Source organism: Thunnus thynnus, chromosome 22 (genome assembly GCF_963924715.1).
Source record: "Thunnus thynnus chromosome 22, fThuThy2.1, whole genome shotgun sequence".
Taxonomy (NCBI): Eukaryota; Metazoa; Chordata; class Actinopteri; order Scombriformes; family Scombridae; genus Thunnus; species Thunnus thynnus.
The window spans coordinates 16111399-16127933 of NC_089538.1; the positions used below are offsets into that span (position 1 = coordinate 16111399).

Sequence of the window (16535 nt, forward strand, 5' to 3'; positions counted from 1 at the left end):
CACATGTTTGTTTGACTGACACATCAGCCAACAGGAGAACAACAGTAGTTAGACCAATATGAGCTGGAAAATAATGGTTTCATAACAGCTACACCACAGCCACCAAGGGAAAAAAAAACTCTTTGTAATGTGTCAGATATTGAGCCAGTGTTATTTTGCAGCATGAGTGAATGTGCTGCAATACAAACAAGATGAATCACATGCAGTAGTTTTAGGGAACAGAACAATACAAAACAATATGCTGACTATGACCACAAAACAAATGCAATGACAAAAAAACCCATCAAAACCAAAACACATAAAAGCAACTAATAGAATAAAGATGTTTGAGGTCAAGCGCAACAGAATGCTAAATGCTCTCGTCACATGTCAGATGATGCCGCCACAAAGTGATGTAACTTTGAACTCACAGCCTGATGGAAACTCTCAAACTTCATGGCTGTTTGTGTCAGAAGTGGGTAGGAATTGATTTTCAATGACATGGTTAAAATACATCCATGACAATGGCGAACAATACCTGCACTATCAACACTAAAATATGCTGTAAATTAGAAGGTAAAACTAATTATACCAGCATTTAATTGGCATCAAAGAAACTGCATTAAGCTGGTTTAAGTCCTGTTTATCAGTCCTATTTATCAGATCGATTTCAGTTTGCACATTTTAACGATGAATCCTCCATGAAGGCAAAAGTTAGACACGGAGTTCCACAAGGTTCTATTCTTGGACCATTACTATTCACCTTGTATATGCTTCCTTTAGGTAATATTATTCCTTTAACTCCCTGATAAAACAAATTTCAAGGACTGCCTTTTTTCACTTACGTAATATTGCAAAAATCAGGCACATCCTGTCTCAAAAAGATACAGAAAAAATAGTCCACACATTTTTTACTTCTAGGCTGGATTATTGTAATTCATTATTGTCAGGCTGCCCTAAAAAGTCTCTAAAGACTCTCCAGCTGGTCCAGAATGCAGCTGCACGTGTACTGACAAAAACTAGAAAAAGAGATCACATTTCTCCCATCTTAGCTTTGCTGCATTGGCTTCCTGTAAAATCCAGAATTGAATTTAAAATCCTTCTCCTCACCGACAAATCCCTTAATGGTCAGGCACCATCATATCTTGAAGAGCTCATAGTACCGTATTATCCCACTAGAACACTGTGCTCCCAGAATGCAGGCTTACTAGGGGTTCCTACAGTCTCCAAAAGTAGAATGGGAGGCAGAGCCTTCAGCTATCAGGCTCCTCTCCTGTGGAACCATCTTCCAGATTCAGTCCGGGGGGCAGACACCCTCTCTACGTTTAAGAGTAGGCTTAAAACTTTCCGTTTTGATAAAGCTTTTCGTTAGGGCCGACCAAGCTCACCTCGGATCAGCCCTTAGTTATGCTGCTATAGGCCTAGACTGCCGGGTGAATTCCCATGATGCCCTGAGCTCCTCTCTCCTCTTCTCCATCTGTATGTATTCATTTACCATTACTGCATGTTACTAACTTGACTTCTTCCGGAGTTCTTTGTGCTTTCTAATCCGCAGGTAACTCCAAGGAACAGGCTCCAGCCCATGGCCATGGGGACGCCCTTCTCCAGCTGTTACTGCTGTTTGTTGTTGCTAATCATGTATTTATTGTTGTTGTTGTTGTTCTGCTTCTCTGTGTGCCCCCCCCCCCTTTTCTTTCTCTCTCAACCCAACCAGTCAAAGCAGATGGCCGCCCACCTAGAACCAGGTTCTGCTTGAGGTTTCTTCCCATGAAAGGGGAGTTTTTCCTTACCACTGTCCCCAAGTGCTTGCTCATGGTGGCATTGTTGGGTCTCTGTAAATTAAAGAGTACAGTCTAGACCTGCTCTATGTGAAAAGTGCTCTGAGGTGACTTTTTTGTGATTTGGCGCTATATAAATAAAATTGAATTGAATGTTCTGAACAAATGCTTATGTTCTGTCTTTCCTAAAGGAAATAATTTATATACTATATGCTCTAATTACAAACTGGAAAACAAAATTGTTGGACAACTTTGCTACTTTTATATCCCTAGTGGGGCAGAAAATGTCAAGTTTGCAGTGAATGTTCCACTAGAGGAAAGAGAAAAAGAAAAATAATGCACTCTGTATTAAACTGCATAATGTTGACATGCTTTGTTAGCACTAATCTTAAAGTACGACTGAATTTCTGTACCAAATGTCATAGATAATTCACTCTGAGCAACATTGCTGTCTTAAAGCCACATCTCTACTGTGATTACAAATAAACAAAACGCAAACTAATATGTGCTCAAGTACTTCTCAGTTATTCTCCACATTAATAGACCAGTTGAAAATCCCCACACAGAGCCCCACATATTGTTCTAATTATCTTGAATATGACCTCTGACACTTTGTGTTTCCCTGCAGCTGAGGAAACCCCCCGAGCCCCCTCAAAAGGTCCCACCATGCCACTGCTGGCTCTCCTGCCTCTGCTCCTGCCATGACCTCTGACTCCTTTCAGTGAGTTGGCAGCCCGACAGGAGTCTGCTCAGAAGTTTAAAGCCTCGGCAGAGGCAGAGGGTACACCAGGTTGGTTTTCCTCCTCTCCCATTTTCAGTAGCTATCGAAATAGCTTTGCTTTTTTTACTCACACATTTCACTGAGATATTCTAAGTGATCACTTTATGATTATGATATGATTATTGATGAGAAGCACAGCATGTATATAACATAAAAGCCTCACAATGACTTGTATTTATATATGGCCTTGTGCAGACTTTTCAGTGAGAGTATAACACATTTCCTCCCCGTTTGACAATATGCACATCATACAAATGTACACAAACTGGCACTGACACAAGAGTATAGATTAAAAAATAAAATAACGGTATCTCTTATTATATTATATACTGGATAAGACATTAAGATATTATAAATAATAGTTAGAAAAGAGCAAAGAAAGATCAACATAGACTACTTTGTGTATTTTTTAATTGGATTTGTTGGATTGTAAACAGGCAGGACAACTGAGAATAAAGGTTAATTTCAATAAAAATTGCAATAAAAAAATAAAGAAATAAGCTATTTACTATTTTGTACTTCTATCCATCTTCTGCCATATATGCCTTCATGCATCACAAAGTAGTTCAGTTCTTTTTCAGGCTCAAATCTCTTTTGCTTACTACCAGAGGCCTGTCTCCCTCTTGTGGTCACAGGTCAGAGGTACAAGGCCACACAAAAATTCAGTATTATAGATGAGTGGCCACATTCATGAAGTATTTTATCTTAGCTCTAATTATTCCTCCGGTAGGCACAATAGTTCTTAGCTAACAGTTTCCTCCTGAGACCCACTCATGAAGCTGCTGAGAGCAACCCTGAGTAGTGGGAAGTAATGGGAGGATCATCCAAGCTAAGAAAAATTAGCAGCTCTGACTTTGTTGCTATGGATGATGTCAGCCTTAAGATGTTTCATGAATACAGCCTGTTGTTGAGGGAGGTGAAGCTTCTTGACCTGGGAGCTTTAACAGCTTTTTTTAAATAACCTGTAAAACTATATACAAGAAATATGAACAGACCAAATGTGGAATAGTTGATGAGGAAGATTTTTCTTCAACTATATCTTTTATAAGCACCATTAAAGTGGAGATGGGCCTCATGCAGCAACATTTTCTTAAAATTCTCTTATATTTTCTGTTAAGAGAAAAAATAAGAGAAGTCAACTTCAGATGCACCAAACGTTCTGAACCACCTAAATCTGTTCTTACCCAGGTGTGCTGAATGATGAATCCCACATGATCATAAATTGTAGGCACGCAGCTGATTGTTTGTTATTAGCATTGAAAACACCCCCTAAACACTATATAAGGGCAGGTGTTGTGCTGTGTGCAAATACTCTGGCACATGCCCAAGAATTGGAGAGATGCCACCAAAAAAAGGCTGAAAGAAGAACCTCAGCAGCAGTGAAATCGACAGCTAAATAAACTTAAACAAAGTTAAACATGTGATTTTAAAGGACTTCAGGACTGGTTCTACAGGAAAATCAAAAACCTAGCAATGGCAAAACATTTGTGATGTTGTAAATGCTGTGACAGCAGAGGGACACTCAGAAGCTGAACACACGCAATATCATCCAAGGGTTTCTATAGTCTTAAGTGGGATTAGTGGACCAATAGTATTTCTTTAGCCCACAAATTTCATAATCCAATCATTATAAAAGCATATAATAATCTAAATTTGATTATATAATATTCATGCCTGTTTTCATGTTCCTCAAATTTAAAACTGTTATCTTGCATTGGACAAACAATTTGTGGACTTTGAAAACACAATGTGTTTTTTTCTTGTCTCGGTAAGCGTGCTCTTGACCACTAGTAAAATTTTCTCTTACGAAAGAGAAGAGCAAAAATAAGAAAACATTGGTGAATCCCAGAAATCAATGGGTACTAACAAAATAAGAACAAATCATAGATACAAACAAAAATAAGAGGAAATTTGTTCATATATCACTTCCTGCATGAGGCCCAATGTGACATAACCTTCCTTAAATATTATAGTATTTTACTTCTTAATCCATTGTAACCAACTGTTTTTTAGCAACTGAGCCTAAAGGAGCTTAGTCTAAGTGAAGCAAGATACAAACATCTACTACTGAACAGAAAACTTATTTCAGTCATGTAGGTATCCGGATGCCATGTTCAGCTACAATTTAATAATTCAGTTTCTGCCTGAAAAGGTGAGATGTTGAGAACAGCTCCTATATTTTTAACATACTGTTTCATAATTTTCCCTGCAGGATATAACGAACTCTATGCTGCACTGACACATCAGTTTACAGCTCAGCCAGTGCAGCAGGTGTAAGACAAACAAGGATTTGTCCAAGGGTTTTTTTTTTTAAATTTGAATTTCATTCCTCAGGGCTTCCTGAAATAGGCAGTCCTTAAGACATTAATCTCCATCTGCTTGTTTACAGCGGCAACAACTTGATTGTTTAAGAACTATGTGAACTATTTACCAAACTGTTGAGTAGAAGCAGTAAAAGTAGCGTTGGTAGTTGTAGTGACTCTGGTACTAATGGTTATATTAATCATATCAACAGTAGGTATTATTTCACCTGGACAATACAATAGCCCTGCAAAAATACCGTTTTTTAGCTTATAGTGTTCAGCTTTTCACAACACTTTGTTAGAGAGTTGTTATAGTAAATTTTGAGGAAATGTAAGTGTTAGAGTTGTATTAGATTTCACCACATTGAGTGGTGTGTCTAAGATGTATCTCTCCCTAAATGAAGACTATAAAACTTTGTAACACACAGGAAGTTGTTTCTGAGACACAAAAATTCAGCATTAGACCTGTGGCCATACTCATTAATTATTTTATTGTAGCTCTAGTTATTCCTCCAGTAGGCACAATAGTTTGTAGCTAACAGTTTCCTCTTGAGACCCACTGATGAAGCTGCTGAGAGCAACCCTGAGTAGTGGGAAGAAATGGGTGGATCTCCCAAGCTAAGAAAAATTATCACGTCTGACCTTGTTGCTATGGATGATGTTGCCCTTAAGATGTTTCTTGAATACAGCCTGTTATTGAGGGAGGTGAAGCTTCAGGGAGGTTAATTTTTTTATAACCAGTAAAACTATACACAGGAAATATGAACAGACCAAAGTGGAATAGTTGATGAGGATGATTTTTCTTCCACCATGTCTCTTACAAGCACCATTAAAGTGACCTCAGTGACTTTCGGTGTCTCATGGCATCATTCTCCTCCAGTTTAAAAACAGCTAAGACCACTTACTATCAGAACAAGCTCTGTGGCACCACAGATGCTAGAAAAATGTTTTCTGCTTTTAATTCACTCCTCAGGTCACCTACTCTGACCTTGCTCACTCGAGACATGTTTGCCTCGTTCTTTACTGATAAGGTTTCTGCCATCAGTAACCAGTTCTCTGAGCCTGACCAACTCAGTCTGCCGCTGCCAACTAACAGGACCTCACTCCTCTCATTCTCCCCTCTGACTGAGGAGGACATCTCCAAGCTTCTGGACTCTCATCCCACTACCTGTCCACTGGACCTGATACCATGAAACCTCCTACAGACCATTTCCCCCACAGTCACTCATATCATCAACTCCTCGCTTACAACGGGTTTGTTCTCCACTGCATTTAAGCAAGCTTGGGTCACCCTACTGTTCAAAAACCTACACTCAACCCAGCCCAGGTTGAAAACTACTGACCGGTTTCACTCCTACTCTTCCTATCCAATATACTTGAGCCCACAGACTTCAACCAAGTCTCTGAATTCCTTTGTGAGAACAACCTTTATGATCCGAATCAGTCCAGCTTTGAGCGTGGTCACTTTACAGAGACTGCACTCCCGTCAGTAATGGAATCACTGCATTCGGCCAGAGCTGCTGGTTGGTCGGTCCTCAGTTCTATTGCTGCTAGGTCTGTCAGCTTCTTTCGACACAGTTAACCACCAAATCCTCCTCTACACACTCACAGAGCTTGATATCTCAGGATCTGTCCTCCACTGGTTCATGTCCTACCAGGGAGATCTTTAAGAGTATCTTGGAGGGGGGAAGTGTTTAAACTGCACGGCTTATCCACAGGGGTTCTTTAAGGATCAATGCTCGGTCCCCTTCTCTTCTCAATATACACCACCTCACTTGGTGCAATCATCTGCTCCCATGGTTTCTCATACCATTGCTATGCTGATGACACCCAGCTCTTCCCATTGTTCCCACCAGAAGACATCACAGTCTCGGCATGGATCTCATCATGCCTCGCCTATATCTTGGCGTGGATGAAAGAACGCAACCTTCAGCTTAACCTCTCAAAGACTGACCTACTTGTCATCCCAGCCAGTCCCTCTATACAACAACAGATCAATATGCAGCTCAAATCAATCCAGCTCACGCCCACAAAGTCTACCAGAAACTTGGGTGTCAGGATCGATGACCAACTAACTGTTACGGACTCATGGTTTTTGGACTCTGTGTTTTTTGTTCTTATGGTTTCCTGTGTTCACTCTGTGTGTCTACTTAGTTCCAGTTTTACCTTATGGTTGTTGAGCTTGTTTAGTATTTCTAGCTTGATTTTTGGGAGGTCTGGGGTTTTGTTTTGGGTGCTTTGTTTATCTGCTTTGCATTGGTTTTTCCAGAAAGTTTAACTTATTTTAGTCACGTAGTTGCCAGGATGCAATCTTCAGCTACAATTTTAATGGTTTGATTCTATTTCTGTCTTAAAAGGTGAGATGAGAACAGTTTCTTCATTTTTTACCATATTGTTCCATGATTTTTCCAGCAGGAGATTATGAACTCTATGCTGGGCTGACACATCAGTTTACAGCTCAGCCAGTGCTGGAGCAGCAGGTGTAAGACAAACAAGGGTTTGTCCAAGTTTTTTTTTTTTAATTTGAATTTCATTCCTCAGGGCTTCCTGAAAAGGCAGTCTTTAAGACATTAATGTGTTCCATCTGCTTATTTACAGAGGCAACAACTTGTCTGATTGCTTAAGAACTGTGTGAACTATTTAACAAACGAAAAGTAGAAGCAGTAAAAGTGGCTTTGGTAGTTGTAATGATTCTGGCATTAATGGTTATATTAATCATATCACAATGTACAATACAACGGCCTTTCAAAAATACTACTTATATAATTATATAATTATATTAACTGGTAACTCCAGATATGTGAGCGAGCCATGTACGCATTTAAATATATCATCTCCACATTTTACTTTAGTTTAGCTTACATTACTTTATTTCAGTTTAAGCTTACATCTGACCTGCTCTTTATTTGATTTAGGGGAGTTTACAATCAAGGAACCACCATCAAAATCTTTTTTAAAGTAATTAAATAATTAACCTGTAGAGCAATGCTGGAAAGCTGTACATTAGAGTTTAGTTTATATTAGTTTAAGGTTATGCTTGCAACTCTGTCCTGCTCTTTACTGGATTTGGCCAGTAAAGAGCAGGCCTGGATCCAGGAACCACAGCCTATGTGACCCGAGATAATGTTACATCTGCACATCAAGTTAAAAAGTATGTAATTATTCCAGGAGCACGCTGCAGTTTCCACAACACCATTTTAAAACAGCTGCTTTCCTGGGGCTCACAGTGCTTACCTTCCTGTAACAGTCAATAAATATCCAGCTCTTGATTAATTTACCACAAGGTTTCAAATCCTTTTCTTGTTGAATTATTGTGTGATTTGGAACATGGCATACTCGATTTGTTACTAGGTTGCTTGTATAGAAATATGCTTCAATTGATAAATTTGCAAACATATTGTACATCTGATCAGTATTTGACATTAGTGAATAATGTGAAATGAAATACAAGTGTGTAGTTCAACCTTGCAAATGACCAGCCTTGTTGTGTCTTTACTCTGTAAGAGGCCGTACTCTGCATCATATGCCTTGGAGCATTGTTTGTCACTTAATGGCAAAACATATGGAAACACGTGATTGGATGAGATTTGGGCTGTAAACATAGTACACACACAAAACAAATATGCTCAACAAGAACACAAAAGTATATATATTTGAAGTGAATCAGTCAGAAAGTCACAATACTACTGATTCGAGTTGAAGTATCAGCTTGTCGACAGTAGCAATACCTGACGACAACTGCAAACTGAAGGTGAGCTTCATTTGACTCTGTGCACAGATCCAACAGAATCCATTTATAATTACTAAAAGAGCATTTGATTGTGTTTTTATAAGGTTTTGTGTTTTCTTTCAGAAAATGAGGATCCAAATTGTGTTTCTGGTCTTCGCTTTTGTGGCTGCGATCAGTGCAGCACCAACACAAACCTCTGCTGCACAAGTCCCAGGTAACTACATCATGAAGTAATGGTCTGTATCACAGATGTATTGAAACGTCATAACTCTTTGGTTGTGAATGTCTCATGTTATTATTTAATTTAATTCAACTATAAAAATGTATTTTTTCAGTACCTGTCCTTCTTTCTAAATCCCAGTTGAAGAGCACGTGAAGGACGCTTTGGAAGATAAAGAGCAGAAGAAAGACGCTTTGGGAGATGAAGAGCAGAAGAAAGACGCTTTGGGAGATGAAGAGCAGAAGAAAGACGCTTTGGGAGATGAAGAGCAGAAGAAAGACGCTTTGCGAGATGAAGAGCAGATGAGGGACTCTTTCGGAGATGAAGAGCAGATGAGGGACTCTTTCGGAGATGAAGAGCAGATGATGGACTCTTTCGGAGATGAAGAGCAGATGAATGATGCTTTGGGAGATGACGAGCAAATGAGGGACTCTTTCGGAGACGAAGAGCCCGAGATGGACACTTTCGGAGACGAAGAGCCCGAGATGGACACTTTCGGAGACGAAGAGCCCTAGATGGACACTTTCGGAGGTGCACACCTGGAAAGATGAAGTACCATGCACCAGACTTTGTAAGAAAAGGTTAAATAAACTGTGGATTAACTGTAGTCAACACCTGTAATCAGTCACTTCACTATTTGTTGTCTTTTTTGAGGAGAGATTAAAATTTGAGTGTGCAGCATTAGACTGAAATGTTCCACACCCAGTGATCACTTTATCTGAGCCTCTTAAGATCAAATGTGACCATACATATAAGCTATCTGTGAGGTATTTTATCAATATTCTGTAGTAATAATAAGTACTTGTCTTGTCTGCTCAAATTTAAGACAGAATTCGTACCAAAAGACACTATATCTGACTGAACATCCCACAGAAAACTACCATGATGTAAAGTAACATTTAATCTCAAGAGAACACGATGTACAGATCATTGAGTGAAGAACATCTCTACCTAAAACAGATCATTTTTTCTCACATTTTGTAGTCTATAAATTAACCTGTATTTGTGTCTGCTCTTCCTCTGCAGCTCTCCAAATCAACCCAGATCGTCAACATCACAGCGATCATGATCACCACACTTACAAAGACAGAAAATAGCATTTCAGCATTAAACCAACTGAGGCTATGTCTTGCAGTAATGTGATCTTGTAAAAGCCTTAAATGACAACATAAAATAAAATGTTTGTCTCAGCATCAATTCTAACAGTTTTTGTGACTTTGACTCATTATGTGTGTCCCCTAAATGTAACATTTTCTGTATCATTACTGTATTTTAATTCCTGAAGTTATATATGTGTCTATTTTACATTTACTTACAGAATTGGTCACATTGCTATGTTCCTAATAATTTCTTAAATCTGCACATACTGGCCTTTCTGAAGGGCTATGAATGATGCAATTCAGTTACATATGTTTAAATTTCTTTGAGTCACTTCCAGACATTAAACTGAATCTCCCTAGAGCTACACAGTAAGCAAATATACAATAAACAGAACAGCTGACTGAGTCAACCCTCCAGGGTGTATTATCAAAAACTTGTCTCAGCAGAGTTCTCTTTAGGGAGAAACAGGTTGCTGTTGGTGATAAGAAAGCAAGGTTTGAGTTAAATAAAACTGTTTTTAAAAACCTCATGGATCGCGATGCAGAACTGCAGGGTGCTTCTATCTTTGTTCCTTTTATTTCACAAATATTTTTTTAAGATATGATCTGCTCTAGCTTGCTACAAAACACTCAGGATTGGTATCTCAGTGGTTTTGCAGACAATTTCTGACCAAAAGATGGACTTCCTTTCTCCCTGCAGTGGCTGTTGTTAGAAGTCTTCCTTTAAAATACGGATTAAAATGTGACATTTAATTTCTTGAAGTCCCTGAAAACATTTTTCCTCCATCAGCTTCTTATTATAGGTAATAAAGTCTTAGTTTATTCACATGAGAGATACTTAGTGACATTTGAATCCGAATCTGATAACAGCTGTGAGGTTGTTTGTTTATTTAGCCAGGCCACTGTCAATCAAATTTGATCAAACCACATAGTCCTAATGAATCAGATTAGCTGAGTTTTAGAGTGTTAAACTCTTAATAATAATAACTCATTATGTTTTATCAGCTTTTTCTTTGATTGTTGCTTATTTGTCATCAATATTTAATATTATTGGGAAAGCTTTCAGGGGCTTTAACAACTAAAGTGGAAGAAAATAGATTTTATTTCAATATGAAAAACTATACTGCACACGCAGTAAAGAAAACTCAAACGAGTATTCAGTTTATTGAATGTCATAAATACCAGCTTTATTATCAACCAGCCCAAAACGCACATCACCCCGCTGTTCATATCCCTCCATTGGCTCCCAATTGCTGCCCGCATCAAATTCAAAACCCTGACACTCACTTAAAAAACAGCAACTAAACAGCTCCTGACTACCTGAAGTCCAGGTCTACACTCCCTCCCACTCGCTACACTCTGCCAATGAAAGGTGCCTGGTACCACCACCACAACAGGGCCTTAAATCACTAGCCAGACTCTTATCTAGTTCCCTGGTGGTGCAACAAGCTACCAAACTCTATTCGATCCGCAGAGTCCCTCTTGATCTTTAAGAAAAAGCTAAAGACGAAGCTGTTTTGCAAACACCTCTACACCTGATGGACTGAAAAAAAATGCTTCTATGCATTCTTTGCATTGCCTCTGTGCACTGCCTGTTGGCACCTACTTACTCAGGTTAGTCTCTCCTGAATAAATCCTTTCTTGTGTTGTATTAACTTTCAGATGTAAAAACATCTGCTAAATGAAAATGTAACACTGTAAAGGAGCTTTGTCTAAGTGAAGCAAGATACAAACATCTACTTCTGAGGAGAAAACAAGCAACTTATTTCACTCATGTAGGTGCCTGGATGCCATGTTCAGCTACAATTTTAATGGTTTGATTCAATTTCTGCCTTAAAAGGAGAGATGTTAAGAACAGCTCCTTTATTTTTACCTCATTGTTTCATAATTTTCCCTGCAGGATATAACGAACTCTATGCTGGACTGACACATCAGCTTACACCTCAGCCAGTGTAGCAGGTGTAAGACAAACACTTTTTTTTTTTTTTTTAACAAAACAAAGAGGTTTTAAAATTTGAATTTCATCCTTCAGGGCTTCCTGAAAAGGCAGTCTTTAAGACTTTAATGTGTTCCATCTGCTCGTTTGCAGAGGCAACAACTTAAGATCTGTGTGAACTCTTAAACAAACAGTTGAAGAAAAGTAGAAGCAGTAAAAGTGGTAGTTGTAGTGACTCTGGCATTAATGGTTATATTAATCATATCAACAAAAGACACTGTTGCACCTCATCCCACATTTGTGCCTCAGTAGATATAAAATCACACTAGACAGTGATACCACAATTAACCTCTTACATCCTGACAGTGATGTGGGAAGACTGTTGTTTTATTCATGAATAAGCAATATAAATAAACACAATCTAAATGTTTATATCTGCACTGACTTATTAGTGTATTAGCTCACCTGAACAATACAATAGCCCTGCAAAAATACAATTTTTTAGCTTATAGTGTTCAGCTTTTCATGACACTTTGTTAGAGAGGTGCTGTCATGGTAAATTTTGAAGAAATGTTAGTGTCAGAGTTGTATTAGATCTCACCAGATTGAGAGGTGTGTCTAAGATGTATTTCTCCCTAAATTAATTGTATAAAAATTTGTAACACCTTTCAACATTAATGCAATCCAATACAACACAGATCAGAGGCACAAAGCCATACATGAAACTGTTTCTGAGAAACAAAAATTCAGCATTAGACCTGTGGCCATGTTCATGAAGTTTTTTATGTTAGCTCTAAATATTCTTCCAATTGGCACAATAGTTCGTAGCTCCTGAGACCCACTCATGAAGCTGCTGAGAGAAACCCTGAGTAGTGAGAAGGAATGGGTGGTCCTCCCAAGCTAAGAAAAATAAACAGGTCTGACCTTGCTATGGATGATATCGGCCTTAAGATGTTTCATGTGTACAGCCTGTTGTTGAGGGAAGTGAAGCTACTTGACGTGGGAGCTTTAACACAGAGTTTCTTTACAACCAATAAAACTATATACAGGAAATATGAACAGACCAAAGTGGAATAGTTGATGTGGACGATTTTTCTTCCACAATGTCTCTTATAGGCACTATTAAATTGAAAATGTGACATAACCTTCCTTAAATATAGTATTTTATGCCTCTCAGTATTAATGCAATCCAATACAATACCATGACTATAAGAATTACCCTAGAGTCAACAAACACCTAGATGACGCAGTGTCAACAGAAACTGAGCATTGTAAGCTTTACAAAGATATTTATTTATCATTCATATTACTATATGGCTGGATTATTGATGTACTGGATCACATTAGATTCGTGTACCTACTAAAATAAACTGGTAACTCAGGGTATGTGGGCGAGCCGTGTAACCGCATCATATGCCTTGGAGCATCATTCGTCACTTTATGGTAAAACGTGGAAACTCTTGATTGGATGAGATTTGGGCTGTGGCATTGTACAAACACAGAACAATTATGCTCAACGGGAACTCAAAAGTATATATATTTGAAGTGAATCAGTCAGAAAGTCACAATACTTCTGATTCGAGTTGAAGTATCAGCTTGTCGACAGCAGCAATACCTGACAACTACTGCAAACTGAAGGTGAGCTTCATTTGACTCTGTACACAGACCCAACAGGATCCGTTTATGATTACTGAAAGAGCATTTGATTGTGTTTTTATAAGGTTTTGTGTTTTCTTTCAGAAAATGAGGATCCAAATTGTGTTTTTGATCTTTGCTTTTGTGGCTGCGACCAATGCAGAACCAGCTCAAGAGATTGCTGCACAAATCAAAGGTAACTACATGATGAAGTAATGTGGTGTGTGCACTGGTCTGCATCACAGATGTATTGAAACGTCATAACTCTTTGGTTGTGAATGTCTCATGTTATTATTTAATTTAGTTAAACTATAAAAACGTATTTTTTCAGTACCTGTCCTTCTTTCTAATTTCCACAGCTTATTATTTAGCCAACCAGGAAAAGTTTAACATTCGGGAGCCAAAAGATGATGCCATCCAGGAGAAGGACGCTTTGGCAGATGAAGAGCACATGGACGACGCTTTGGAAGATGAAGAGCAAATGAAGGACGCTTTGGAAGATGAAGTGCCTGAGGAATACGTTTTCACATATAAAGGGAAGACGTACAATCTGGGCGACTTTAAAAAACAGCTGAAAAAGCTGTGAAGGCTGATCCCTCACAACATCCTGTCTGTATGTATATGAAGTATATGTAACTTCTTTTCATACTTGTATGAAAATTTATTTGTATCATTGGAGCAAACAGTGATGTCAAGGCTAATGAGTAACAATGACAGCAAAAATGGTGAACGTGGCATGTTTATTAACTGTAGTCAACACCTGTAATCAGTCACTTCACTATTTGTTTTTATTTTCTTTTTTGAGGAGAGATTAAAATTTGAGTGTGCAGCATTAGACTGAAATGTTCCTCACCCAGTGATCACTTTATCTGATCCTCTTAAGATCAAATATGACCATACATCTAAGCTTTGTCAAATATTCTGTAAAAGTAAGTACTTGTCTTGTCTGCTCAAATTTAAGACAGAATTCGTACCAAAAGACACTATATCTGACTGAACATCCCACAGAAAACTACCATGATGTAAAGTAACATTTAATCTCAAGAGAACACGATGTACAGATCATTGAGTGAAGAACATCTCTACCTAAAACAGATCATTTTTTCTCACATTTTGTAGCCTATAAATTAACATGTATTTGTGTTTGCTCTTCCTCTGCAGCTCTCCAAATCAACCCAGATCGTCAACATCACAGCGATCATGATCACCACACTTACAATGACAGAAAATAGCATTTCAGCATTAAACCAACTGAGGCTATGTCTTGCAGTAATGTGATCTTGTAAAAGCCTTAAATAACCATGAAAAATAAATTGTTTGTCTCAGCATCAGCATTTGTGCCTTTGACTCATTATTTGTGTCCCCCAAATGTTCATTAACACATTACAAACCCTGAAAAGTGCCATTTTCTGTGTCATTACTGTATTTTAATTCAAGGGTGCTTCTTCTTTTTAAGATATGATCTGCTCTAGCTTGCTAAAAAAACACTCAGGATTGGTATCTCAGTGGTTTGGTTGACAATTTTTGACCAAAAGATGGACTTGTTTTCTCCCTGCAGTGGCTGTTGTTAGAAAAGGCTTCCTTTAAAATACGGATTAAAATGTGACATTTAATTTCTTGAAGTCCCTGAAAACATATTTTCTCAATTGGGAAAATACACCCCGGTTCAAAATCTCCCATAAGTGTTCAAATAGGTTGAGATCTGGTGACTGTGAAGGCCATAGCATATGATTCACATCATTTTCATACTCATCAAACCATTCAGTGACCCCTCGTGCCCTTTGAATGCGGGCATTGTCATTGAAATGGAAACATATACATAGACTTTATGATCTGCTTCCCGTATGAAAATGTTCCTAACAGGTACTATCAAAGGTGAGGTGTCTGACTCAGTCACTGTAACTTTAGAGGGAGTGTCCTGGGAGGAATGGCAGACAAGGATTTGGCCTTCAACTCTTAATTCTCAGCAGAGACCGAAAGAAAGTCTCTAGAGAAATGGAGAATTAATTAAAAATAATTGTTAGGGTGATGAATATGGGATGACTGTGATGCATGTGGCTGTATATGCAAGTACCAACACTGAACTTCATTCAGTATCTCTTCAGCCTAGCAAACTGGGAGATCTGGACTTGCAAATATTTGTATTCTGGATATTGCAATAAACTCTGAAAGACAACTTGCTCTCTGTGAATTCATCTTACATTTCCACTACAGTCATCCTCGAAGAAACAACTCCCATCAAGGTAGAAATGTTTGATCATAGGATAAAGGTGATCACTCAGAAGAACTTTGTATTGATTTGCAGTGACTCTTCCCTCTAAGGGGACAAGTGGATCCAAACCATGCCAGCAAAATGCCCCCCAAAGCATAACAGAGCCACCAGATCCCCTCACTGTAGGGGAACTGGTGGCTAGGTAAGTAACATGTTGAACAACAGGACACAAACATATAATTTTACTGAAAAGTATGAGTTTTTGCCTTTGTTAAATTGATGGCATTAATAAAGTTCAAAATTATCTCAAATTTGTTTGATTTTGTGTAATTTTTATATCAATATTTAATGGTAGCACTAATTACCCCATCCCCATGCTCTGCTCATTTTACCCCTACCTTGGGGTGAGTTGTGCCATGGGACTTTTTTTGATGGGTCATTGTTCTAAAACCATAATAATTAGATAACTTGTTTTAATTTCCATGGGTACACGACAACCTGAGGTATTTATAGCTACTATTATTTGAAACAAATGCACTTTCATTTTGCAGTAAAATCATCAAATGTAAAAAGTGGCTCATGTTACCCCGTTCTCCCCTAATGCAATCACGATAAAGTAAATTTAAACAAATATTCCATTTATTAAATGTCATAAACATCAGCTTTATTGTCATAAATTCCATCTGTACTGCAGCCTATAGTATACTGATGTTTAAACATGTGGTAGAAGCTGAAACATTGGTAACTCTATGGTTACTTTGCCTTTCCTATACACCATGTGTTTCAAACGCCTCTTGAAATTCAAAGCTCTCTCTCTCTCTCTATCTCTGTCCCTCTTGGGCAATTTTTTCTGCAGCACCG

General features: G+C 38.3%; 2 protein-coding genes across 3 annotated transcripts in view; both read left to right on the top strand.

The window, feature by feature from the left end:
• The window catches only part of LOC137174684 (DNA polymerase nu-like), a 71034-nt gene extending 68557 nt beyond the window's left edge, over positions 1-2477 (top strand). The window contains exon 14 of the mRNA XM_067580125.1: positions 2386-2477. The gene's annotated coding sequence lies outside the window, so the exon portion shown is untranslated. The remainder of the gene's footprint in view (positions 1-2385) is intronic.
• A 3205-nt stretch (positions 2478-5682) lies between these two features.
• Positions 5683-14793, top strand: LOC137174686 (leucine-rich repeat and coiled-coil domain-containing protein PF3D7_0703800-like). Of its 2 annotated transcripts, XM_067580127.1 has the most exons (7): positions 5683-8592; positions 8695-8785; positions 8933-9362; positions 9818-13465; positions 13568-13658; positions 13822-14075; positions 14624-14793. In XM_067580127.1, exons 2-3 carry the CDS (start codon positions 8698-8700, stop codon positions 9304-9306), a joined length of 462 nt encoding a protein of 153 aa, XP_067436228.1. In that variant the 5' UTR covers positions 5683-8592; positions 8695-8697; the 3' UTR covers positions 9307-9362; positions 9818-13465; positions 13568-13658; positions 13822-14075; positions 14624-14793. The 2 variants fall into 2 exon arrangements, with proteins under 2 accessions (XP_067436228.1, XP_067436227.1); XM_067580126.1 differs by having other exon boundaries at positions 5683-8785.
• The last annotated feature ends 1742 nt before the right edge of the window (positions 14794-16535 follow it).

What these genes read in the sequence shown, in the direction of transcription:
- LOC137174686 (XM_067580126.1), top strand. Translation starts at nt 8,698, where the DNA reads ATGAGGATCCAAATTGTGTTTCTGGTCTTCGCTTTTGTGGCTGCGATC. An exon ending in CTCTGCTGCACAAGTCCCAG is followed by an intron (nt 8,786 to 8,932) that starts GTAACTACATCA and finishes TCTAAATCCCAG; the next exon opens with TTGAAGAGCACGTGAAGGAC.